This window comes from Carex rostrata, chromosome 32 (assembly GCF_964058835.1).
Source record: "Carex rostrata chromosome 32, lpCarRost1.2, whole genome shotgun sequence".
Taxonomy (NCBI): domain Eukaryota; kingdom Viridiplantae; phylum Streptophyta; class Magnoliopsida; order Poales; family Cyperaceae; genus Carex; species Carex rostrata.
The window spans coordinates 3,361,711-3,389,212 of NC_135949.1; the positions used below are offsets into that span (position 1 = coordinate 3,361,711).

General features: G+C 32.8%; 2 protein-coding genes across 2 annotated transcripts in view; both read right to left on the reverse strand.

Moving 5' to 3' along the window:
- Positions 1–8,868: 8,868 nt before the first annotated feature.
- Positions 8,869–27,502, reverse strand: part of LOC144548109 (uncharacterized) — a 36,725-nt gene continuing 18,091 nt past the window's right edge. Inside the window, exon 2 of the mRNA XM_078296806.1 lies at positions 8,869–8,926. Coding sequence (XP_078152932.1) covers positions 8,912–8,926 — 15 coding nt within the window. The 3' untranslated portion in view covers positions 8,869–8,911. The remainder of the gene's footprint in view (positions 8,927–27,502) is intronic.
- LOC144548111 (uncharacterized) lies at positions 20,701–21,024 on the reverse strand. The gene has a single exon (XM_078296807.1). It carries the CDS (start codon positions 20,995–20,997, stop codon positions 20,755–20,757), a length of 243 nt encoding a protein of 80 aa, XP_078152933.1. The 5' UTR covers positions 20,998–21,024; the 3' UTR covers positions 20,701–20,754.

Genomic DNA, 27,502 nt, shown 5'->3' on the forward strand with positions numbered 1-27,502 from the left:
AGCCCTTAACATTGTACCGACAATCAATAAAAAAAAAATATAAACCTCATATGAACAAAACCAATCCTGAAATAAACAAGAAAGGATATTTTGTAAAATCTTTGACTGCAATTTAGAAATTAGCTAGCCCTGATAAAATAAATAGTATTTGTCAAAACACTTCTACCAGTTTTTGTTTCAATCCCTATATCAGTTTTCATAACCCTTATGTCATCTTACAGTTCTTTTTTCTTGGAGTTGAGCACAAATTTTTTAAAGGGGATTGAACAATTTCTTAGCCGGTTTAAGTGTTGTACTAAAACCCAGACAAGTTGGGTGTCCAATCCGTCAACGGCTACAATTAAAAAATGAAACTTCGGATTTGATCTCAGCCCTCCAATTACATAATTTTGCTTCTTTTGATTAAAAGCATCTGTTTTATGTATATAAGTCTAAATTTAGTTAAAAAAATACTCATTACATGTGCTGCCACATGATACGTTACAATTAAAATTGAACAAATTCTGAAATTTAGCGATATATTTATCCGTTTCCTTATTTCTTTGTTTCCATATATCTCTTCTTCAATTGAGAAGACTCCACATTCCATTTTCTTATTTCTTTGTTTCCTTACTTCTTCTTCGTTTCTATACGGATCACAAGGGAAATCAATTTCTTTTTCTTATTTCTCTTTCTTTGTTTCTATACATATTGGTGTCGGCAATTTAGAATATATTTTCAATATATAATATATCAATGTATGTGTGTGTATATATTCTAAATTGGAAACAAAGAAGGAGAATAATATAAATTGGAAACAAAAAAGAATATAAATTGGAACGTGTGTGTGAATATATATTTCTCTTATAATATGTGTGTGTGTATATATATCATATACATACACACGATAACACTTTTATTTATATTTTTTGATATCATATTATATGTCGATATTGAATTGTTTGTATGATATTTGATATTAGATTCGAATCGAGCTATTATTTCATATCATTGGTACTTAAAAATAAAGAATCATCACATCATCAAATTGTTTTAAAATTTCACGATTAAAGTTAATTAGAAATGTGCTGGGAGACCAAATTTTTACTGTTTACAGCAAAACAGCAGTTTTCAAAATTGCTTAATAAATAGTAAAAAAATTTCAAAAAATGTAAAATTTGGTCTCCCAGCACATTTCAATATGGAGATCACATCTAACGGTTCGGATTGGTCGTTTGAACTTTCAAAATGAAAATACGGCGTAAAGTAGAAACGCGTTTTACTTCGTAACTCACCGTAGCTCATCTCTCTCTCTCTATATATATATATAGGAGTTGGCTACGGTACTATGCATAGCATAGAGGGCCTCCGTACAATGACTCAATATTTGAGTTCAATATGATCTCCATATGAGTATGTACTTGCGAACCAAATTTACTTTTTTTAGAATTTTTTTTACTATTTTTTTAGATAGGTAAAAAATCACTTAATCTGAATGATACATAATTTTCAGATCAAGTAATTTGTGCCATGTCAATGCCATCTACGTTGGTTTGCATGCAGTAACAAGGAGAGAGGTCAACCAGTCCCAATAATTGACCTTAATTATATTATCTTTAAGTAATTATGTTGGTTGAAATAAATAATTGTGATGACCTCTGTGAATGATTATCTTCAACACACAGAATTTTGAAATAATATAGATTTGTTTAAACTAATTATTTAATAGGGGCCTACCCCTGTTTACTCGATTTATGATTTAGAAACATATATAATATAACTAAACTACGTACAATTCCTTAAATTGTAAAATATTATTTTCTAGCTAGATCCAATTTTTTCCCAATTAAGTTGACCTCATATCTACTAATTTACTGATCAACTGAGCCATGACATATAATTTAGGAAAAAAATGCCTTGCTCAGGCCCTCAGAATACTTAATTTTGAGTTGGAAAAAAAAACGTAGACCAATTCTTTTGTTGGAGAGAGACCAGCGACTTGAGTCAATAACTAATCCAACAAAAGAAATTAAATCTCGCTGTTAAGCTTAAAAACATACAAATAAACTTGTTGATATATAGACAAAAGAACAATTTTACTGAAAATCTCGCACAGAAATTAAATTCTATATTATTTCAAAATTCTGTGTATTGATAAAAAGTTTGTTTATGCTGGTCATTAAGTTTTGTTAAGGTGACATGTATTTGTAATGTCATAACATGATGAGAAAAATATTATTTCTTACTATAATAATTGAATGTCCGAATTATACATCTTTCTTAAGTTTTTTTTACTTTTTAATAATAAAGAACTATTGACTAACATGTTAATTTTATCATAATGTCTAAATTAGATATCCGAATTATATCTGTATCAGTTTAATTTCCGATTTATTAATATAAGTTTAATATCCGACTCATATATCCTCATCCAAAAAATAAAAAACAAATATGAATATGATATTACCACTATCCAATCTGACCGTATCTGATCCGGATGGACCCCCATTGTTTCTAAGAATTAAACCACCTAAATACATATGGAGCCTTGAATTAAAGCCAATTCAATGTATGGCATTTAATTTTTTTTTTGTATTGGACTGGTACAAATAGGTACGTAATTTGAAATGATTGATCTTACTGCAAATTTTGAAATGGTCTAGCCTTGGTCTTAAGTGGACAGGTACAACGTGGTACAGATATAATAAGGGAATCTTCTTAATTTAAGCTTTGTGATATAATAAGGGAATCTTCTTAATTTAAGCTTTGTGATATAATAAGGGAATCTTCTTAATTTAAGCTTTGTCCTCACGCTCATAATTATAAAATATTTTTATCTAGATACTTTCGGCTTTGAGATGTAAGCCTCGTTAGTGGATTTAATTACTTGATTAATCTCAACATTTTTACATAGAATCTCGAAAGGAAAAACGTCATGTAATTTTAGTTACGTATGATATAATTGAAAATTTTATTTTTAAAAATAAGTAATTATGTAACGCCACATTAAATCTAAATACTATATTAAGGTACGATTAAAATAATTTAAATTTCTTTCTTCTTTCCTTAATCAAACCGCTTAATTAAATAAGAACACAAAATAGACACCTTGAATAGAATTTGTGTAGTCTGAAATTCATCAGAGATTAGAATATCATATAATTTCCAATTATAGGTCATCTGAATATGCAAAGCTCCAAATTAAAATAATGATTTCGGCTGCCCAAAAATTGAAAATGTCGATTCTTAGAATTGAATGATATCTCTGTAAAAATAACTACTTGAAATTAACCGCCTTTAATTGACAACCCTATAACGCCAGATAATTTGAGATGTAATCAAATTGAAAATTTTATTTTATATGAATAAAATTGATTAAAAGACAACAACAAAATCAATTAAAAATATTCTGTTCAATTATTTGTTATCGATTTCCTTTTCAAAAATTCAGTATGTTTGAAAACATTCAATAAGAGTTCCTGTTAAATGACAGCAGTTCATATATTCTTTTCCTCAAAATAAACTAACTAGAAATTTTATAATTATAACCACCTCTCTTAACCGCTTTCAATCAAGCGTCGCTCCCATGGCAGGCTATCTATTGTTCTGCCTATATATTAAGTTGTAGTGTTTTGAGTTAAAAACGGTTGGCATCCAAGAAATCACATGTTCATTAATTGGTATTATATAAGGTCAGTTTAGTCATTTTTTTGCAAATTTAAAATGTTTGTTTTTAATTGACAGAAAGCTCCCATGCATTCAAATGTGAAAGGATTTGTCACTTGGGTTTATCGAAAATCCCATATAGGTAAAGCCCAAATGAATGATTTAACTTTGTTAATTTTGTGTTCTTATACTTGACAGTGTATAATTTTTTGTTTCCTTCATTGAAAATGATCGTCTTCATAGGTTTTCTTCCTTGAAAAGGCTCATGTTAATATTAATTGACAATTGTAAAGCACAAAACAAAAATATTGCACTCATTTTTCCCCAAGGGAAAGATGTTGGACTCACAATGATTTTGTCACCCAATAGAAACCTAAGGTTGTACCAATATTTTCTTAGAATATTTGGCGAACAAATTTTAATTTGAAATAATTTCATAATCTTTATTTGAAAGAAAGCTAGACAGACATCTCAAAAAAGATGGAAAAAATGGTTTTATGTGGAATCAATATATATATTTTTTTAATAGCTGACGTCAAATGCCGTCAACAGATATATTGATAAAAGTATATAATACTAGAGGTGCTACTTTTACCCGATTACCCGGATCCAATCCGGAACCGAACCGGATCCGACCCGGAACTGACCCGGATCCGATTAATTTGGATAGGGTATGGTTTAAAAAATATAACCGATTAAATTATGGGTATGGGTACAAAATTAATAATTTAATATCCGATCCGGATCCGAACCGGAACCGATACTTTAATGGGTAGGATATGCGTATCATTTAATTATCCGACCCATAACAGGACCCGACCCGATACCCGTATAAATACCCGATAAAATATATATTAATAACTCTGCATCAAGTTTTTGTGTTAGATAATATATTTCAGCTGAGCTATAATTTGATAAAACTTAACCAAATTTATACTATTGTTTTACACTACCCTTTAATTACATCCTTAACTAGCCCTTTAATTACGCCCTTTAATTTTTGTTCTATATTATACACATGTGACACATCACACATGACACATGATTGTCAAATTTATTTTTCCATAACCAGCTTATTTTATACCTTTTTTCTTCTATTACATTCAATTCATAGATTTTTTTGAATTATAGAAAAGAAAACCATCATCTCTAATATTTTACTTTCTAAAAATTATATCTCCTCCATCCTCCTAAATTCAAAAGCTATTAACAAAAAACTGAATTCAATATTTTTTTGTTACACCATGAGTACTCCAAACAACCAACAACCAACTAATAATTTAGAGTTATTATTTTTATTTTGCAATGTAGCATGATATATTTTATTATTTATAAACATGATTAATAGTATAATTTTTATTTTGCAGTAGTTTTTAATTTATATTGTAATGATTTATTATATGAGATGTTTAAGAAAATATAATTATATTTAAATGTAAATAATTTCTCGAATACTTTGGAGTTGTGACCTATACCCGCTCTAGATCCGGAACCGCCCCGTATCCGAACCGGACCCGATAATCCACAAACAAGTTATGGGTATCTATCTACCCGGAACCGAAAGACTGGACCCGAAATATCTACGGGTAGATAGGTATCCGGATCCGGACCCGACCCGATTTGAAACAAATAAGTGTATGGATCGAAATTTGGACCCGAACACTTTTAGGGTCCGGGCCCAAATATAATAGTACCCGGACCCGACCCGACCCGATAGCACCTCTATATAACACTAATATAGGGCACATCTTGGAAAAGATGGAAAAAAATCATAGCCAAAACAGACAATCTCATTTGGTTAGCACTAATTGTTAGTTTGAAAGATATTTGAGGAAACTCTTACCATATGTAGACTATTTCATTTGATTAGCACTAATTAATTGTTAGTCTGAAAGATATTTTAGGAGACTCCTTACCATATGTAGTATTATATTATTTTCCTTTTCTTTTCCAATTTGATTGTTGTGATTGGCCTATATATGTTGCCACTGTAGGATAGGCAACCTTGGTCTAAATTGTGTAATATCTTTCGTGGCAGGGGTTGTTCTGCAAAAATATAGAAATGGTATAGCCAAAACTACAAACTTGAGAAGTCATTATGACTGAGATCGACAATGCTATAGATAAGATGCGAAAATTTTGGAGTGCGATAACAAAAACAGGACCAAAGATTTGTTTTCCACTCAAAAGGATCGGCTTAGTAGGTTTTGTTTTCTACTCAATGAAAATGAATCCCCATGAGAAAAGGAAATTATTTCTGTGTATTACAAAACATATAATAAATCAAATAGTAAATTTATTTCTATCGAGGGTCTTCGATAGGGGTGTTTATCGGTTTGGTTCGGTTGAAACCGAACCGAACTAGACAAACCAAAGTTATAAATAAGTTTCAAAAATAGAACCGAACCGAACTGATTTAGCATTGCAACCAAACCGAACCGAACCAAAGTTTTATTTCTATTTGTTCGGTTCAAACCGAAATATATTATTTTTTTTTTAAATAATTAATTTATAATAAACCGAAGTATAGTAAGAAATAAACCGGGGTATTAAGAAATAAATTGGAATATTAAGAAACAAACCGAAGTATTTAAAGCAATTGATTAAGAAATAAATCGGAGCGGTCCAAACCAAATTCATAATATATAAAAGTTCGGTCGGTTCGGTTATTTCAGTTTTGACCTTATATAACACCAATTTCAGCATCTCTCCCAATTAGTGAACATGTCCCAGCTTCAATTTCAACATCGGTCGCACCAGATCTCCATCGCGCCATGTCGCAGCTTCTCCGAATTTGAAGCAGGTAAGACAATTGATTAATCAATACAAATTGATTGCAATTTCATTCTGGCACTTGGTCCCAGAGCAGGCTGTAGTGTCATGCATTAATTACTTTCAACATTCTGGCCCCTCACTACTACAGAATAATTGATTATACACAGACATAAACAAGCGAGCTACACGGATTTTCCGCCGCGTGGGCTGTCACGGTTTAAATTGTTAAATTGTTAATTCTATCGACAAACATCTTGATCATGAGGTATCAATACATATCACTTTCTTAATTAAATTGTTAAATTTATCATTTTTCCTATTTCATTTATTCCTTGCATTTGGGATATTCCCTCAATTTCAATCACGCTCGACAGATGCTAGAGCATTGTGAATACGAATTAGTGAAACTCTAAAGATGTATGAATAATTGAACTCAAAAACTTGTATCAGAAAATAAATATTAGCACCTTTGTGTAAGGTAAGCACTAATTGACAGCTTTAACACAAAGTACCATGCGGATGTGAACACAGATAAATGAAACGGGCTCTGTTGCTTCCTCATTGGATGCTGAAACACTAAATTAATAATTCTCAATTGAGGGATGGTCATGGGCTATTAACAACTGCTCTATTAAGAACACTATATTGGCTAAAGAAAAAGAAAAATAGTAGAGATAAGGATAACGACAAAAAATTGGGTAATACAAAAATTGAGTGTTGGCTTGCTTAATTGTTTTTTACAATTTCTTATTTACCCTTGTACTCTTTGTTATATTTAATATATCCCTTAAATTTCTTTACTTTTTTTTTTCTATTTACCCATATATATAAAAATCAATAGTTAAGTCTTGTCAAAAAAATTATTTTCCCATTATACCCTTCTCTTTTAGCTTGATCCTTTGACAAACTAAAAAAATGGTACAGCAACAAAGAGAAAAGAAAGGTTGAATTGTTGTGCGACCTCTCCAGTGCAATGGGCACATAATAAGCGTCATAAAGATTAGCAGAGGAAATACGAGATTTCAAGTGCAATGTGAGAAAAATACATTTTTTGTTGGTATCTGCGAGAAAGGCAACAAAGGCAATGAGAAAGCAGAGTAGTTACTCTGCTTGCCTGGATAAGTGGTAATTGCTATTTTCAAAGCCAGATTTCAAAAAATTAAAGAGGTCTATTTGGATCAGAGAATAAAGCGAGCATTTGGGTTTGATACGGATCCATAATCGTACATCCACTTCTGTGAAGCGTACAAAGTTCCAGCTGTAGAGTGTCGCGCAACAGTTTGGCATATCTCCTCTCTGTTGTTTTGAATGATGTAAAAAAAGAAGGGCGCTAAGGAGAGAGGAGTATATTATTAAGCTTGGAGCTAATTAAGAACCCATTTGAGTTTCCATCTAATTTTCCAGACCAAGTAAAAACATTTTACATATTGCTTCCTGATGCATCGTCTGGTGCCGACCAGATAATGAGCTTAGTTTACATTCATTGAGAAGTGAGCTATTGGTACCAATCTAATCAAAGATCCATCCAATAAACTTTTTATTTTTGTTCTTTTAATGATATATGTATAAAGATGAAGGCAAAATCACGTGCACGTGCATGCAGAGACACACACACACACAACTTCTCCGGCACGTGTTTGATGAAATGCCTATGATAAATATGAATGTGTACTACTCCTTGGTTGAACTGGTACATTTCTAGCACATTCTTTTGCATAGTTTAGTTTATTCAATTAACTTCCGGTTTTGAAACAATAAGAGAATTAGTTTATTCATCTTATAGCTTGTGTCAGTAAATATATTACTTAGAAATTCAACAGAGAACATTTTGGACCATCACACTTACACAACAAGTAACAGTGGCTAACTTGAGGTGGAAATAAAAATCCATATTACCAGACGGTAGAACAACTCAAACCTTTTTTCTCTCATGGTGTGGACTGGTATGCCACTTTGGCATGACACCCAACACCTGACAGATACTAGTTACTCACGAAGAATGTAACTCAGTAAAAAAAATGAAAAATGCAAGCACACGACACCGACACTAACCAAGATAATTCATCATGAACTTTACCTTCTCAAATCCTGAAGCTGACCGCCAACATGATTCAGTGAGCATTTTTAAGCTTGTCAGTATAAAAGAGATGAAATAAAAGAGAAGGGTATAATAGGAAAATAAAAATTATGACAAGGTTTAACTATAGATTTTTAGCTATATGGGTAAATGAAAAAAATGTCAAGATAGTTGAGGGATATACTAAATATTATAAAGATTGTAGGGGTAAATAAGAAACTGAAGAAGTCTTTAAGGATAAATAGAAAATTAACCCAAAAAAAAAAAAGTATAGAAAAAAAAAATCAATTAAAATGAATCCCCATGAGAAAAGGAAATTCTTTCTGTGTATTACAAAACATGTAATAAATCAAATAGTAAATTTATTTCTATCGAGGGGACTCCTAAATGTTCCTTGTGGGCCAAAGGAAGACATCATCGAATAGAACGCTGCAAAAAAAGTTGGACAAGAGCTTAATTTTGTAGCAGCAACAAACAAGTAATATAAATATGAAATGTTTATTTGTCGAAACAGATAATTTTGCAGCTTGATTAGTCAACAAATCATACCAAGGCTTACGGTTACATAAAAGCAAAAAAGTTCAGTGGTCTAAAATCTAAATATTAAAATAATAATAATTATAATAATAGTAAAATTTATGAACCTGATTTGATTTATAGTAGCTATGTAGATCCCCAATTTTAATGTCAGTGCAACCACAGCGATGAACATGGACATAAGTGATGAATGGCTCTGTCAGGGCAGTCTCAATTGACGGAATCAATCCATCTGGCAGAACACAAAGCAATTTACAGTTTTTGATTTCCAACCTTGTAAGTGTTGAAATGCTCTGTCGGCCGATATGTGGCTTTCCATGAGAGGAATCACCAATTGGCTCAGTAGATTCCACCAACTGTAGTCCATCCATTGTTATTGATTTCAGGACTTTACACTCGTAAATTTTGAGTGTAGCCAACATATCCAGATTCCCCAGTCCAGTAATCAACTCAAGGCAGCGACAACCAGAAATCTCCAATTTCTCAAGCTGGGAGGACAGTTGCTCTAGCTGTAGAACTCGGAAACCATGACAATCACGAATGATGAGGTGCTTGAGAGTGTGAAGACTGTTGAATGGAAGAGATTGAATCTTGTCACATTCATCTAACAAGATTTTTTTAATTGATTGCAAGGAACATGGATCACACATCCATCTCGGCACTGTGGCAGAAGAATAACATCCTACTGCAAGTTTTTTGAGGTTAGGATGTGGCTGGAGGGATTCTAACCAAGAAAAATCAGCATTTATTTCTGGTCCGAGGATTATTTCCAGGTTTGATTTCGCAGGGTCAAGACACCAACCGATGAAATCAGGATCACAGTTTATATTAAAAGCTTCAAGTTTGCACTTATTTCTCATGTTAGCACGCTGGGCATCTTTTAAATTACTCACTCCACAAATAGTGAGATTTCCTTCAAGGTCCGTCATATCCTTTAACCAAGCTACATTGTCTTTATTGCTGGAAAATTAACAAGCCCATGCGGGAGATAATCCAGAAAACCACCTTCTCCCATAATTAATCTCCGCAAGTTAATAAGTGAACCAATACTTTCTGGTAGATATTCAAGGGAATAGCAATCGAGAATTAAAGTCTGTAGATTGTAAAGGAGGCCAATAGATAATGGCAATGTTTTAAGATATCGACACTTAATATCAAGATGAACTAGATGTTTCAACTCGGAAATGGAATCAGGAATTCTTGTCAAATTAAACCCTTTCAATTCCAATACCCTGAGTGCTAGAAATTTTGTGAGGTTACATATTTGAAAATCTCCCAAACATTTTTTATAACATTCCGACAAGCTTGAATTTAGGTCCATTGCCTCGGTATTGTTTATACAATACTCGTGCTCTAAATCTCCATTGCATTTTCTCATTTTGATAGAAAGAGTTCTTAAACCCACCAGATTTTGTTGGAGAACTTGATTTACATATCCAGAGAAACCACCTACATATAAATGACATGCTTCTTGCGGAACGTTTTCCTTTTGAATATCAAGTGGTTGATTGATCTCTACCGAATAATGTTCATTCTCAGAATTAAGTCGAGCAAGATCATGGATTATATCGTGCAACTTACAACGTTCTAGAGCTCCAATTGAAAAATCATCAACAAAGGACCTCTGTTTTAACTCCTCATAATATTCAACACCAATTTCTGTGATTCTTCTTTTGCCCTTGGACTCAATGTAGCCATGACAGATCCATAATTCTATCAAATGCATCTTTTCTAATATGTAATCTTTTGGGTACATAGAGCAAAACAAAAAACACGGCTTAAGGTGGGGAGATAAATGATCATAGCTGATCTGAAGTGCTGGGAATATATCATTCGATGAATTTAATTCCCAAATATCACTTTCTAAAATCTCTCTCCAATCCTCTTCATTTGTTTCATGCCTAAGGAGACTTGCAATCAACTTCACAGCCAATGGCAACCCGTCGCACTTTCTCAATATCTCCCTTCCCATTTTTCTCTTTAAGAAGAGTGTTTGCCCAGTGTAATTTGTACCACTAAATGCATAATGCTGAAACAACTGCCAGCATGAATCTTCAGGCAAGTTAGTAGGACTAAAATAGGTCGTTGTTTGCATGACCTTTGCAACCTTTTTATTTCTTGTTGTAACAAGAATACTAACAACCTTTGCTTCTTTAAAAGGAACCAGGAACAACTCCCAAAGACTTTGATTCTCATTCCACAGGTCATCTAAAACAAGGAGTATTCTTTTTCCCTTCACAGTTTCTGCAAGCTTCCCTTGTAATGAAAATTCACTCAAATTGTAATTGATTTTGGGGACTGATTCAATGGTTGCTTTAGTGAGTCTCCCAACATCAAATTCTTCAGAGACACATACCCACCCACATAAATCAAAGCACCGGGTTACCCTCTCATCTTTGTAGACCAGTTGGGCAATGGTGGTTTTTCCGAGACCACCTTTTCCAATAATCGAAATGACCGAAAAGGGCTTTTCTTTTTCAGATAGTAACAAATTGATTACCTCCTCTATTTCAGCATCTCTCCCAAAAATGCTTGCCTCATCTACCATGTGACCCGTTGGGGGTCGTAAAAGTTTATTGTTCGGACGCCTCGCCCCATCACTCTCCCTTAATTGGAGAGCCTCACGATCCTTCGCAATTTCATCAAATCGACTTCTTATTTTGTTAAGCCGATCAACCATGTCATCCGGAATTTGAACAATGTACTCAATGTACTGTCCAGAAAGAAATGTACATATTATAAAGTATGCCAAATTTCATTATTTGTTAACTTAAAAATGATAATTAGATTGGAACTGTATTATATTATGTGATCACTCTGATGTTAGATTGGAAAAGCTGATAATATAACAAGTGACCATACATTCCGGTGAATACCAATCTAGCTAAAAAATAAATAAAAAAATTCAAGCATCCTCTATTAAGTTTTAGTACCACACAAGAAGAAAAATAACATTTGCACAAGTAAGATAATTTTTAATATCTATATGCACGAGGTACTAACCTCCATCTTCTTACTCTTGTGAGAACCTGAGACTTCAGAAGCCTTTCTTGCCTCTAGTTGGACACGGGTGACCTCATATCGGTACTCGCTGAGCACATCCTCGGCATCATAAGTGACCTTCTTCAGCTCCTTAAGCCATAGCTTTACAGAACGGTCTCTGATCTCCCTCTCCTCGGCATCGTACAGTGTAGTCTTGATCTGCTCCAGAGTTCGAATCAGCCTCTCCAGATCCTCCTCAAAAGCTCGAGCACGCCCCCTTTCGGAGTTATTAGAATTTGGGGAAGAGGAAGAAGGAGCCTGCACAGAGGCTCTAATTGAGGGGAGCATATTGGTGGCTAGAGAGAGCAGAGAGGTTATCAAATTCCCTGCCATTTTGCTCTGTAGATTTCTTTGAAGAGGCTATTAGGAAAGAACCTTAGATCTGAGTGGTGAATGTGAGAATGTGTAGAGTTCCGAGGAGAAGACTTTGAATGTTTATTTTTTATTTAACGAGAGTGGAAATGAATATTTTAGGTGGAGTGGGGCCACTAATTAATGGGAAGGGAGTAGTTCGGATAGACAGGAAGGCATAAAAGGCTACCAGAGGAAGGATCAAAGTGAGACCTGCTCTGCCTTTCCATTTTCATTGATAGACGCTTCAGGATCAACCCAGGATAGAAGCCAGCAAGAAATGTGAACTACCTCTGTTTGTCTTAGTTACAACAAGAATTGGACAACACTCTATATGATTTAGGATTACAACTTAAATATTGTGGATTGTAAATATATTTTTATCATGCACACATAAATGTAATTGATGTTGGTTGTACCAAATTGCGGTTGGTACAACTGTACCAATATATTTTATTTCTATTTATTTAAATATTCAAATTCAAACTTTATTGTACCATTTTATATCAATCAATAATGTTCATGGTTGGTAGACTAATATTTTGAGAAGACAATTTGCAAGTTCAATTGTGTGTGTTTCTATTCAATTTATAGAAATAACAAATTATCTGTAATTTTCCATGCACACACAGCTGCACAAACAATACATATTATCACAAAAGCAATTTGAATCATGATAAGCAGGATATTCACAAATTGAGAAGTGAAGTAATCAAAAGATAAAAAAAATAAAATAACACTAATCAAATCGATCCACACTCTTTATTACATTACAAAATTTATTACTGAATTACATATTATAAAGAAAAATCCCCAAATTACCCTAATAAAAAGTATCCCTCACCAATTGACAAATATTTTGCAATATTTAATAGCATAAACTTGATAAAATTCTAAATCCATCATGAATAAATATCTCCTTAAATGAAACATATCCAAACAACCATAAGCTCTAAATTACAACCTACCCAAACCTACAAAACTAAACCTAATTGTTATACACATAGATACATTAGAATTTTATATATATATATAAAAAAAGGTCCATCAATAACACAGCTAAGATGAAGTCCAATACATCCCTTGCTCATTTCATTATTCTGTTCTCATATTATTTGCTCAGCTTTGCTTGCGTATGAGATCAATCGATCAACTTGAAATTGATGTCACACTTCTGCCTTAAAGCCCTTAACATTGTACCAACAATCAATAAAAAAAATATATAAACCTCATATGAACAAAACCAATCCTGAAATAAACAAGAAAGGATATTTTGTAAAATCTTTGACTGCAATTTATAAATTTAGAAGGATATTTCTTCATTGAAAATGATCGTCTTCATAGGTTTTCTTCCTTGAAAAGGCTCATGTTAATATTAATTGACAATTGTAAAGCACAAAACAAAAATATTGCACTCATTTTAATTTTCCCCAAGGGAAAGATGTTGGACTCACAATGATTTTGTCACCCAATAGAAACCTAAGGTTGTACCAATATTTTCTTAGAATATTTGGTGAACAAATTTTAATTTGAAATAATTTCATAATCTTTATTTGAAAGAAAGCTAGATAGACATGTTATAAAAGATGGAAAAAATGGTTTTATGTGGAATGAAAAGTTTTTATTGGAAAAAAAATTGAAATAATTTTATTTGAAAATGTTTTTATATAGAAACAAAGCACCAGCTATTTCAATATATAACACTAATATATATATTTTTTATAGCTGACAGCAAATTCCGTCAACAGATATATTGATAAAAGTATATATAACACTAATATGGGACACATCTTGGAAAAGATGGAAAAAATCATATATAGCCAAAACATACAATCTCATTTGATTAGCACTAATTGTTAGTCTGAAAGATATTTGAGGAGACTCTTACCATATGTAGGATTAGATTATGTTCCTTTTCTTTTCCAATTGATTGTTGTGATTGTCCTATATATGTTGCCATTGTAGGAGAGGCAACCTTGTTCTAAATTATGTAATATCTTTCGTGGCAGGGATTGTTCTGCAAAAATGTAGAAATGGTACAGCCAAAACTACAAACTTGAGAAGTTATTATGACTGAGATCAACAATGCTATAAATAAGATGCAAAAATTTTGAAGTGCGATAACAAAAACGGGACCAAAGATTTGTTTTCCACTCAAAAGGATCGGCTTAGTAGGTTTTGTTTTCCACTCAATGAAAATGAATCCCCATGAGAAAAGGAAATTCTTTCTGTGTATTACAAAACATATAATAAATCAAATAGTAAATTTATTTCTATCGAGGGTCTTCGATAGGGGTGTTTATCGGTTTGGTTCGGTTGAAACTGAACCGAACTAGACAAACCAAAGTTATAATTCAGTTTCAAAAATAGAACCGAACCGAACTGATTTAGCATTGCAACCGAACCGAACCGAACCAAAGTTTTATTTCTATTTGTTCGGTTCAAACCGAAATATATTAATTTTTTTTTAAAATAATTAATTTATAATAAACCGAAGTATAGTAAGAAATTAATAAACCGGGGTATTAAGAAATAAATTGGAATATTAAGAAACAAACCGAAGTATTTAAAGCAATTGATTAAGAAATAAATCAGAGCGGTCCAAATCAAATTCATAATATATAAAAGTTCGGTCGGTTCGGTTATTTCAGTTTTGACCTTATATAACACCAATTTCAGCATCTCTCCCAATTAGTGAACATGTTGCAGCTTAAATTTCAACATCGGTCGCACCAGATCTCCATCGCGCCATGTCGCAGCTTCTCTGAATTTGACAAGCAAATATCTAATTCTAAATCATATACTCTTGTCATAACTAAACACACAATGGTAGTTGGCATTTCATGGTTGCTTCTTGTCAGTTCTTGCTTATGTAGCAGAAATCTAACCTTAAAGTCACAGCAAAGGAGATTCTCACAGGTGTTGGAGAAGTGGCTGAAGGAGGCGTCCACGAAATCACACACGGAGATATTGTGGGGTAAACCCTAATATAATGCAAAGAGCATGAGGTATCAATACATATCACTTTCTTAATTAAATTGTTAAATTTATCATTTTTCCTATTTCATTTATTCCTTGCATTTGGGATATTCCCTCAATTTCAATCACGCTCGACAGATGCTAGAGCATTGTGAATACGAATTAGTGAAACTCAAAAGATGTATGAATAATTGAACTCAAAAACTTGTATCAGAAAATAAATATTAGCACCTTTGTGTAAGGTAAGCACTAATTGACAGCTTTAACACAAAGTATCATGCGGATGTGAACACAGATAAATGAAACGGGCTCTGTTGCTTCCTCATTGGATGCTGAAAAACTAAATTAATAATTCTCAATTGAGGGATGGTCATGGGCTATTAACAACTGCTCTATTAAGAACACTATGTTTTGGGTTTGGTGAGAAACTCACAACTGCTCTATTAAAGTAATTTTAGTTTGTGACAGCAAGTGATCGATGTATAAGTTCTACCAAAACATCCTTCTGAAAGATAAAACATTATAATAAAAACAAATGTGTATATTAGAAAAAAGAAAGATTGCAGAGTAGGTAACCGAATGACATAAAATAAAAGGACAAGGGTCCTCTCTTCATGAATCAAGAGGGAATATATAAAGTGCTTCTCACAGGACAGGACAAAACTAAATTAATAATTCTCAATTCAGGGATGGACATGGGTTATTAACAACGGCTCTATTAAGAACTCTAGGTTTTGGGTTTGGTAAGAAACCCACTTCCCAATCCAAAAAAAAAAAATTGTCTCTTCTTCTAATAAAACATTCTAATAAAAACAAATGTGTATATTATAAAAAGGACGGATTGCAGAGGGGTCTGGATCCGTAACCCAATTTTTGAATCCATCACTCGAGATTGCTTCGCGATTCGAATTCATCTCTCGGGATGTATACGCTCTAATTCGGATAGATTCTCAGACATTCAAACCGGACGGTCCGATCCAAAACCTAAAGGGTTACTTCTCTGGATCTGAACTCATGGCAGAGTGGGTAACCGGATCACATAAAATAAATGGAATAAAGTGCTTCCACCAAAAAAGTGTTTCTTCCAAAATCCAATAAATCATTTACTCACAGTGTGGCGGGTCACTGACGCTTCTACTTTGCCTTTACTACCAAATACCAACAATTCGTTTTGTATTCCTATCCTGCACAGAATGTAACTCTGTGAATGCCACATAAAATATGTTATTCTACAATAATGCAAAAGACTTGAGATTTTGAAGTCAAGCTACTCTGTTAGTGCATTCAATCTCTATCCGTCTCTTCTGTTCCTCATTGGATGAGCATGGGCTATTAACAACTATGTTTTTTATTTTGTGATTAACCCACTTCCCAATCCAAATTTTTTTTTCTCTTCTTCTATAAAATTTCAACAAAAACGTCCTTTCGGAAGATAAAACATTCTAATAAAAACAAATGTGTATATTATAAAAAGGATGGATTGCAGAGTAGGTATCACACACTACTACAAAAAAATATCGGTACTTGATGGTGTATAGGTTCCAAAACTTAACCTGAGTAGCACAAGCAAACATGACCAGAAACATTACAGTACAGGCTGATTTTTTGTACCAGTACTGATATTCATATGGGTACCAGATAAGACCGGTAAAATTACTTGACCAGTACAACAACTAGCCAGCATGATATTTCATGGAAGTACTGGCAGATAGAGCCAAAATGTTTAATATATGGTTTCAGGTGATCAATTTTGATAATGAAATTAGAAATATTTCAATTTGAGAAACTTGATGATTCATTTTAGCAGTATTGTTCTCATACCTTCTCCTGACCAGCTAGGAAGTCATATTATGCAAAAATAATCTCCTTTTGACTCTCATGGGCCATGTTTCTCAGGAACTATGTTGTGCGATATCTCCTAGAATCAAAAAATTCCTTGGCACTCACGAAATTAGCGAACCAGTTTGAAGGGAAGTATTAACAGTTGACTAATACCTGATCCTCCAGTGAAGCACAGTAATAAGAAGAGTACAACAATGTCTAATTTTGTACATATGGCAGGAGGTGGCAACTTCTCAAGCGATACCCACTTCAGTGCCTCCTCGTCATTCTCCGGCGTGAAAACGTTGTTGTCACGCTGCCTCGTTGCCATGCTACCTTGCCTGCTCAGGCTTCCTATTCTCTACAACTTTGCAATTTTATTTTTTTTTCTCTCTATTTCTATTATTTATTTCTGTTTACGGAGGTTTTGTTTTGTTTTGTTTGCTTTGTTTTCCATCTCATCTAAATTTAAGTTTTACTTTGTCTCTGTTTTGTTTTGTTTTGTATTTCTTAATTGCTCACCATTAACTCTCTTCTTGCAATGGGATTCCATAACCCGCCTATTTCATTGATGAAACAAATGAAATATAATAGTTTTTATAAAGAATTGTCTGGTGGCAAGAAGGCTGGTTTTTATATAAGAAAGGAAGGCTGCTAGCTATTTGTTCAGAGAGTCGTTGCACTTCAAATTGATGGTTATTTATTATTAATTTTTTTAATTAGTTCCAAATTATTTTACAACTATTTTGTATTTTATTTTTCCTTCTAGACATCGATAGTTAAATAAATAAATCCAACCCCGGGATGAAAACCTCAGCTAGTCTCAGCAAATTTCCATGTAAAAGTAATTACGAATTTTCTAATTGATATCATAGAAGGGATTTGAGTTTTTAAAATTTCTAAGACAGAACAAATAAATTCATCAATATATTTTAAGAGTTTGATGAAATATTAATTCATCAAATTTAATTGTATGACTGAAATTTATTCATTTTTCACTTATAATTGTTCGTCAATTAATTATATGAAATTAATCCATCGTGGTATATATAATTGAATATATGAAACTAGTTACTTTATTGTATAATTATTTATTGACCTTAAAAAAAATTTCAATGTTCAGTCTTATTAATAATATTTTGTCTCAATTTAAAAATTAAGTTAATTATTTCTTCAATACATAATTTATTTCAAGAAAGTCCGAGAACTAATCCTTAATAGAATCCAATTTTGTATTTCATGCTAGGTCCCCCTAACACTTGTTATTTTTAATTTGACAATGTACGTCAGGAAAACGATCAAGCGCGAACATTAAAGATAAGTTTGATTTACTACAAGCGTAGAATCTTAAATGACGTATTCAAATCATTAAAACTGATCTACTTTGTAATAATCGATCATAATAGTACTAATTTGGATCAGTTGTTACATATAACTGATCCTAATTCAAACTTTTAGTAGCGGCTGTTTGACTGATCCAGATTAATTTTGCATTTGTATTACCTGGATCAGGATCGTCTCTAGGTCTGATCCTAATATGAGTAAATAACCAATCTAGATTAGTGTTTTTCCACTAGTGACATCATTGACCTTATCGTCCAACTTGTTGACCGTCACCCTCGGCTCGTCCTTGTCAGATCATATGGCCATCTTCGGTGGGTCTTCTGTGGCAGAACCCGGTGCAGTATGATAGGTGGTGGCGGTGAGAGACTCGTTGGGTTGTGCTCCTTGTGCACCTGACATTGATCTCTTTTTTTTTTTGTAACCTGCAAAACTGATACTGATGGAAAAATAGAAATAGCAAGTACTGAAACCTCAACTGTTGAACTAGAGTGAGATTTGATTTGTAGAAATCGAACGAAAGAAAATTGGGAAATATTTTATATGAAGAAGCTACTAGCTGAGGGATGATTGGGGGCAATCCAACACGTGGGAGAGTTGACTGACACGTGTCTGTCAGATTTAAGGATGAAGAAACGCGTGTGATTCTAGTTGTAATTGTAATAGCAAAGCACTCTGTTTGGGCCCTGACGCTTCATCTTGGGCCTATAATAAAAAATGTATTTTGTTTCAATTTTAAAAATTGAGGGCCGACAGAAAAACTTGTGATGATCGTTCTACTGGGCCCAACAGAAAATTATCAAAGAAAACAGCCAATTACACCTATTCAGACAATAGTTAAAATAATATAATTAATATTATTTAGAAGAAAATATTATATGATAAAACAGCGAGTTGGAATAATATAACATTATACCATACTGTGATATAATAACAGTAGTAGTAATATAATTTGTATCATTGTGCTCTATTAATTTCAAAAAAGACGGACACGAGAACACATTTTCAAAGCAAAGCTAGGGTGTGATGTGCTCACCAAGATAGTTTGGTAAGTTCAATTTCAAAAGTATATTGGATCGACTTTAGATTTCGAATTCAAATTGTTCAAATTCATATACTTCATAAGAGATAAGAGATGCATGTACATGCAAAATTATAAAAGTTTCGAGTTTATTTGCTACAAGGTCAATCGGTCAAAGAAATGAATATTTTATAAGTTGATTTATAATTTTTTTTATATATTCAATTTTTATCATTTCTTTGACCACTTGACCTTGTTGCAAATAAACTCGAAACTTTCAAAATTTTGCATATGTATGCATCATTCATGAAGTAGGTGAATTTGAATTGTTTGAATTCGACATTTGAAATTGATTTGATATACTTTTGGAGTTGTGCTCCCATCCTAGCTTTGCTCCACATTTTCGCTCCGTTTCTCTCGAACAATTTAGACCATAAATTGGAAATGCATCAAAAATCGAGTCTAAAACAGACTTTTTTGTTTGGACCCATCTATTTGTCATTGTTGTTCGAAATTGACCAAATTCTTATAAACACGAGAAATCCGTTAATTTGTGAAAAGCCCAATTTCTGATGTTGATTCAGGAAAGCCCAATTTATGATGTTCATTTCAGAAAAGCCCAATTGAAGTGATTGATCAAAGGCCTGACCAGCCTGTGTCCTGTCACTGTCACTCAGACAAGTTCACAAATCAAATGCTCTTTTCCTCTTCGCTAATCATATTCACAAGTTCACATGCAAATCCATTTTCTCTAGCCGGTCGGTTACAGCGCAAATTCACAAATTCATAAGTAATGCTTCTTTTTTTAGCGGATCTTTTTTTCTTTTTTTTTTGAAGGTCAGGGGCAAGATGCCCTCCGACATTTGTTGTATTAAAATAAAATAAAGTTTACAAGGTCACCTCAGCTCATCATATTACATATTACATAGTCCACATAGCTACCTATTTGGTAGCTATTTGGAATAAGATGCTGCTAATAATATACAAAATCCTCTCACAAAATCTCTCTCTAAATCACCCCCTCTACAAAGGGAGGAGAAAGCTTAACTTGTCAATAGTTATTTAGTACACCTCTTTCTACTATATATATAATCAAAACACACACGTTGCCTTCTTCCTAACTTATTACATTGCATACATAGATAACAAGAGGAAACTTTGTGGTCTAGCCAATACCGGCAACACCGAGATCAGGTTTTCCATCATCTGCTCCGGCACCAAATACGGGCCCACCCAAGCCAGCCGCATCCTTGACCTTATCCTCCAACTTGTTGATCGGCACTCCCGGCTCGTCCTTGTCAGACCTTATGGTCATTCTCGGTGGATCTTCTGTGGCAACACCCGGAGCATTATGATAGGTGGTGGCAGTGAAAGACCCCTTGGGTTGTGCTCCTTGTGCATCTGACATTAATCTTTTTTTTTTCTTTTAATCGCAAAACTGATATTGATGGATTAATAGAAATAGCTAGTACTGAACTAGAGTGAGACATGGTTTGTAGAAATCGAAGAAAGGAAGAGATTAGAGAAAAGATTTAGATGAAGAAGCTACCAGTAACTAGAAACGAAAAGTAGGAGAGCTGACTGACACGTGTCAGGAAGATTTAAGTATAGAGGGACGCGTGTAATTGTAATTGCACAGCACTCTATCTGGGCCTTCACGCTTCTGTTTGGGCCTAAACATAAAATGATTTTTGGGCCTCTAGCTGTTGGTCCAGTACAGTTAGAGCAGTTAAAGTGAGTTGTACCATCATCTGATAAATCCCGGCCCATATAAAAAATTAAAAGGACAGTATTGCATGCACTTCAAAATACTATTAAATTTCTACCCTTTCCTCTTTTTTCGTTTGGCTACTTAAAATTTCAAAATTAGTTGATCCAATCTGACTTGTACATTAAACTTCAGTTTACAAATCCGAAGAAACCATAAGCATTTTTAACTAACATACATTAAAAAAAATAATAATAATAAAATGCATTACAAAAAGAGAAACACCGGGAAGGAATACTAGTGGAGAACATACAATTAGTGTCGCCTTAAAAAACCGACACTAATATTTTAGTATCGGTTCATTACCAAAACCGACACTAAAAACATTAGTATCAGCTTTTTAAAATTACCTGACACTAATAATAAAGAATTAGTGTCGGATTTTTTGATTAACCGACACAAATACTTAGTGTCAGCTCTTTATAAAGAGCCGACACTAATAGTTAGTATCGGCTAATTATAAAGAGCCGGTTGTGAAACAAATTGTTGATTATTAGTGTCGGTTTTATATAAAGAGCCGACATTAAATATTTGTGTCGGTTGTGAAACAAATTCTTCTCCTTTATATAATTGATATCCGATTCTAGCTAGGTTTTTTGGTTCACTGTAACCAGCCACGCTGAGAGAGCTCTACGCGAAAACACTGTACTTTCTGCATTTTCTGGACGTAAGTGCTATTCTGTTCTTTACTCTACTCTATTCAACGGAACCACATTTGCAATTGAAAGTGAATTTATATATTCTTAGTTTGATTTCATATTTATAGACATCTGCTGGCCGGGGCTTACTCTTCTTCTACTTGGCTCTCTTGCATTTGAGCTACTATATCTCTCAAGTTGCTCATTTTCTCGGCCATATCTCAGGGTAAGAATTTTCCCTCTAAATTTAGCTATTTTTACAAAGAAATTATAATAATTGCAATAGTAATTAATGTTGTAAGTCATACTCCGGTACCAAAGGGAACTTGAGGGAAACATCAATTTGGTCTTTCGTTTAGATTTGAGTTCTTAACTCTTGGTTTGGTACCTCTCTTTTTTATCAAATTGGAGCTCATTTCTTCATATGAAACCTTGATTATTTTATCAAATTGGAGCTGCTCTTTGAATATGAATGAAACCTTGATTGATCATGTTGTAATTAATGATCGTACACCTTGGTTCTTAACTCTTTGAATATGTATCTTTTTTTTATCAATTTGTCAAATTATACACTCAACCAATTTTATTGCATAGTTCATATGCTGATAGCTCATGATTTGAATTTTTAATCTTGATTTTTGAATGTGATCTTGTATTTTTATTACATAATTAATCATTTACTTAACTATGTAGACTTTTGGGTCAAATTTCACATTTTTATAGATTTTATTTCTATTTTAGATTCATGAATTTGTTATGCAAGGGCATGTCATTTTCAGTCTTTTAATTGTGAATTTTATTCTCAGCAATTGGCTACATGTATTTTGGGTTTCTTTTCATGAAAATGTCCATATTACATGTGTGATTTATTTCGTATTTTTTCTGATCATCCTACTTTGTGTTGGTAAGGGGGTTTTCAGTACCAAATGTTGTGTACCATGAACAGAAAAGAGGAAAAAAAAGGAAAAAAATCACAGATTTTCATAAAATAGAACTTAAAAAATTCATTAAAAATAGTAGAAAAATCTTTTTTAATCATTTTTAATAGCCGACAGTAATAGTCATTAGTGTCGGTTATTTCATTATTAGCCGACACTAATACGTTAAAAAGCCGACACTAATTCTCATTACTGTCGGCTATTTAATAACCAGCCGACACTAATTCGTATACATTTAATGTCGGTCTTTTAGAAGTATTAGTATCAGCCCCATTACTGTCGCCTAAAGTCCGATAGTAAAACCCATAAAGAACCGACACTAATTTCAAATTCTCCACTAGTCGAATCTGATAATTAATTATGAGGTATTATCCGTCCATCTGTTAAGATATTTAATTAACTTTCTTAATACTATTCTAATTAATCCGTCTAATATGTAATCACATGGCTGAGAGATTTAGTTTTAATAAATTTCAAAATATTCTATTTCTATATTTTCACTAGTGGAGAACTTGGAATTAGTATCAGTTGTTTATTGATATTAGTGTCGGACTTTAGGCGACACTAATGGAGCTGATACTAATACTCTTTAAATGACCGACACTAAAAGTAAGGCATTAGTGTCGGCTAATTATAAAAAATGCGACACTAATAAGTATTAGTGTTGGCTCTTTATTAAATAGCCGACACTAATGCTTTATTAGTGTCGGCTAATTATAAAAATGCGACACTAATAAGTATTAGTGTCGGCTATTTAATAAAGAGCCGACACTAATGCCTTACTTTTAGTGTCGGCTCTTTATTAAATAGCCCATACTAATTTTTTTTTTTTTTTAAAAAAAATTAAAATTTCAAAAATTCACTATAAATCATAGAAAATTCCAAAAATGAAAATTTGTGTTCAGGGATGCTCATGGAAGTGTTGTCTATATGTGTGTGTAATGACTTGGTTTAATTTAGCCTGGAACCAGTATTTCTATCTGATTTGGTCTCAAGGGCTGTTTTAGGCATATGTTGTACCAGTATAGATTTCTTTTGGTTTTGTTTGTGTTGAACACTGGTACAAGTATACCGATATGTTGGTATGATGGCCTATGAGTTATCCATGGAGCCTACATGGTCTGGTCATGCATGGATCAAGATATTGAGACTTAAGATCATTGGTACAGGTATGATGGCATGTGACTTTACCCCAACTTGCAAATTTTACACTAAATAAGTCAAATAATGATATACTAACAACATAAAATAGTTTACAAATGTCACGAGGATTAGAATCTCTCATTGTGTCGCAGCGACTTTTGTAAAGAACCTTTAGCAAAAATGAAAAAACCAGAATTATTCATAAGCAAGAAAACAGCAAAAAATTTCCAATTTAAGATCAAATATGGAAATATATTTTAAAAATAATATACAAAGGCAAGTGAAAAGAGTGCTTACAAGCTCTTGCATCATGGTACAGTAATACTCTACCTTCTCTTTTGAATCAAGGATCAGCTTTTCTGTAGCCTGAATTGCACCAGAAAGCTCCTCTTCTGACCTGCACTGGAACCACAAAAAAATTACTGCAGATCATTAAACTAGACCTTTGTTCCACAATTTGCAAAATAAAATTCAGGTGTACATACCATCAGAGAAAGAGATAGAGAAAACAAAAATGTTCCCAAATATGCCCTCGAAAGCACCCAATTCTTACTAAGTATAGCTTCTTCACTCAGCATGCAACTGTTTTCAAATAGTACTTTCCAAAGAATTAAACACGAAATCCTCATTTAATTCCTAAAATCGGAAGGTGCATCTACAACCTACAATGAAATACAAATAAATTATCATTTTAGGTGTTGTATTAACCTCTCTATCTGGTTTGTTTGTTCAGCATTAATCATCATAAGAGTTATATTGCAGTAAATTGTACATCGTAATAAAACTAAAATTAAGAAGTAAAAATGACATAATATAATAAAATTGTAAATGGATAGCAAGCACACAACTCCATGTAGCAGCTTCGTGAGTAGTGTCAGAAATCAGAACCTATGCAAGGTGAACGGTAAATTCAAATGAGAGAGCTCTATTCAGAAACATATATTATACAAAAAATTACAATCAGATTAATACCAGAAATATGAGAACCATATTAAAATGTACCATTAGTGGAGAAAGGTCGTTCACTAGTACAAAAAGGTTAATTACTAACATGTTATTAGTCACGGTTCCGAAATTTTTTAATGAACCGTGGGTAAACAAGGAATTGAGATGGTCGGAGGACATATATACACGGTTGGACCGTGGTTGTTGTGGTTCAAAAAACTTTACTGTAAGTAAAGAATGAGGATTCTATTTACCCACGGCTTGATTGGATGAACCGTGGCTAATGAGGTGTGAGTAGAAAAAAGTTCGCTATTCAACCATGACATGGATCGGTGAGTAAAAGGGGTGTGAGTAAAGGGGTGTGGCAAAATGTTTGAGCCGTGGGTAAAGAATGAAATAAAATTTTGGTTCCGTCAAAAATAAAATTCTTATTAAAAAAAAATATGATTATGATCTAATTGGATAAGTAAAATGAATTGTCACCAAATCTAGCTACACGTGTCACAGCTTTATTCAGACTTAGATGCTTATGTGCTAAATTTTAAAAAATAAAATACAATATATATAATTCATTCATATATATCATGTCATGTGACATAAATAAATAAAAGAAATTAATGACTTTGATATTATAGCAATGAAGTAAATAGAACAATTTTAAAAAATAATAAATTAAGACAAAAATTACAAAATGGGTCATGGCCCATTTCAGTAAAAAAAATATTTATCTAAATATATATTTTTTTTGTATAGGTCAGATTTTTTTTTTTTTTGTATTTTGGTTATTTGCAATATGTAATTATTTTTGTAATATGACAAAGTTAATTTTGGAACAAAGTTGGTGAATTAACAAAATGGGTCATACTTTTCATAGTATTTTTATAAAAAAAATTCTAAAAAATAACGAATTAAAAAAAGTTTCCATTTTTAACATATAAAGTCCTATATAATTAAAGGTTTCACATCTTTATTAAAGGTTTTAGGCAAAATGCTCCCACAGGAAAACGTGTTACCTGATTCAGCATATCAAGCAAAAAAATTAGTGCTCCCCATGGGTCTGAAAATTGAAAGAATACATGCATGTCCCAATAACTGTGTGTTGTAGAGGAATGATTATGCAAACTTGCATGCTTGTCCAATATGTGGTACATCGCGGTATAAAAGGAAAGACCGGACAAATGGTAATTATGATGATTTGAAAAATGGACCTCTGGCTAAAATGTTATGGTATTTGCCCATCAAACTCAGATTGAAACGGTTATTTTCAAATGCCAAAGATGCAAAATTATTGCATTGGCATGCCGAAGAGAGAAAAAAGTTTTTGAGAATTTTTTTTGAATAATAATCATTAAATAAAGTTTTTGTTTTTTTGCAAAAATAGATATAATTTTTCATAAATTAAATGTACTAGAAGGATCAAAATATTTTCTGGATTACCTAGAAGCAGTGTTTTAAAATGCGGCCGCATGGGTCGCATATGCGTATGCGGTTGGCAGCCGCGCTCAAAACGGCCATGCAGTCATCCCATGCGGTTTTGAGCATGCGGCCGCATATGCAGTCCGAATATGCGGCCATGCGGAATAAAAAAATGCATATGCAGATTAAAAATGCGGCCATGCGGTCCGAATATGCGGCCATGCAGTCCTCCCATGCGGATCAGCAGCCACCGTTGGATCAGCAATTTTCAAAGTAGCTTAATAAATAGTAAAAAAATTCAGAAAAATGTAAAATTTGGTCTCCAACCACATATTAATATGGAGAACAAGATGAACGGTTCGGATCGACGTTTTGGATTTTAAAATTTTAAATTTGGAACGTATGCATACGAATGCACATTAGTCACACACACACACTCTCTCTCTCTCTCTCTATATATATATATATACGTGAATTTTTATTTTAAAATCCGCATATATAAATCCGCATGAAAATCCGCATATGCGTCCGCATACCGCATATGCGGTATGCAGTGGCCTTCCGCATGCATGAACAAAACCGCATTTTAAAACACTGCCTAGAAGTGACTTTTGAACCGGGATCAATAACTCATAATCTAAGCATTTTTATTTTTTTCCAATAACACATAAAGAAATATATTAATTTTTCTTACAGCTGCGAAAAACCCGACCTGAAAAATATTGATCCGGGTTATTTGTTGCAATATTTCTAATAAATCAAAGTATATTGTATTTCATCTATTTTTAAAGAAATATATTCAACATTTCTAATATTTTAATACAAAAAATAAAAAATTTAAAAAATTTCTGTTTTATAAAAAAAAATTGTAAGACCGAACGGTGCTCACGGTCTTTAAAAAATTTATGTTTTATTAAAAAAATATTGTAAGACCGAACGGATCCCACGGTCTTTATGGTTTTTAAAAAAAATCATCATATTGGTTCCGTAAAATTCATTTAATTGTTTATGGTTTACAAAAAAAATTCTCCATTTTCATATACTTTTTCAATATTTCATCTTTAA

Coding starts and splice junctions, on each gene's coding strand:
- LOC144548111 (XM_078296807.1), bottom strand. CDS start 20,997: ATGTCAGATGCACAAGGAGCACAACCCAAGGGGTCTTTCACTGCCACC.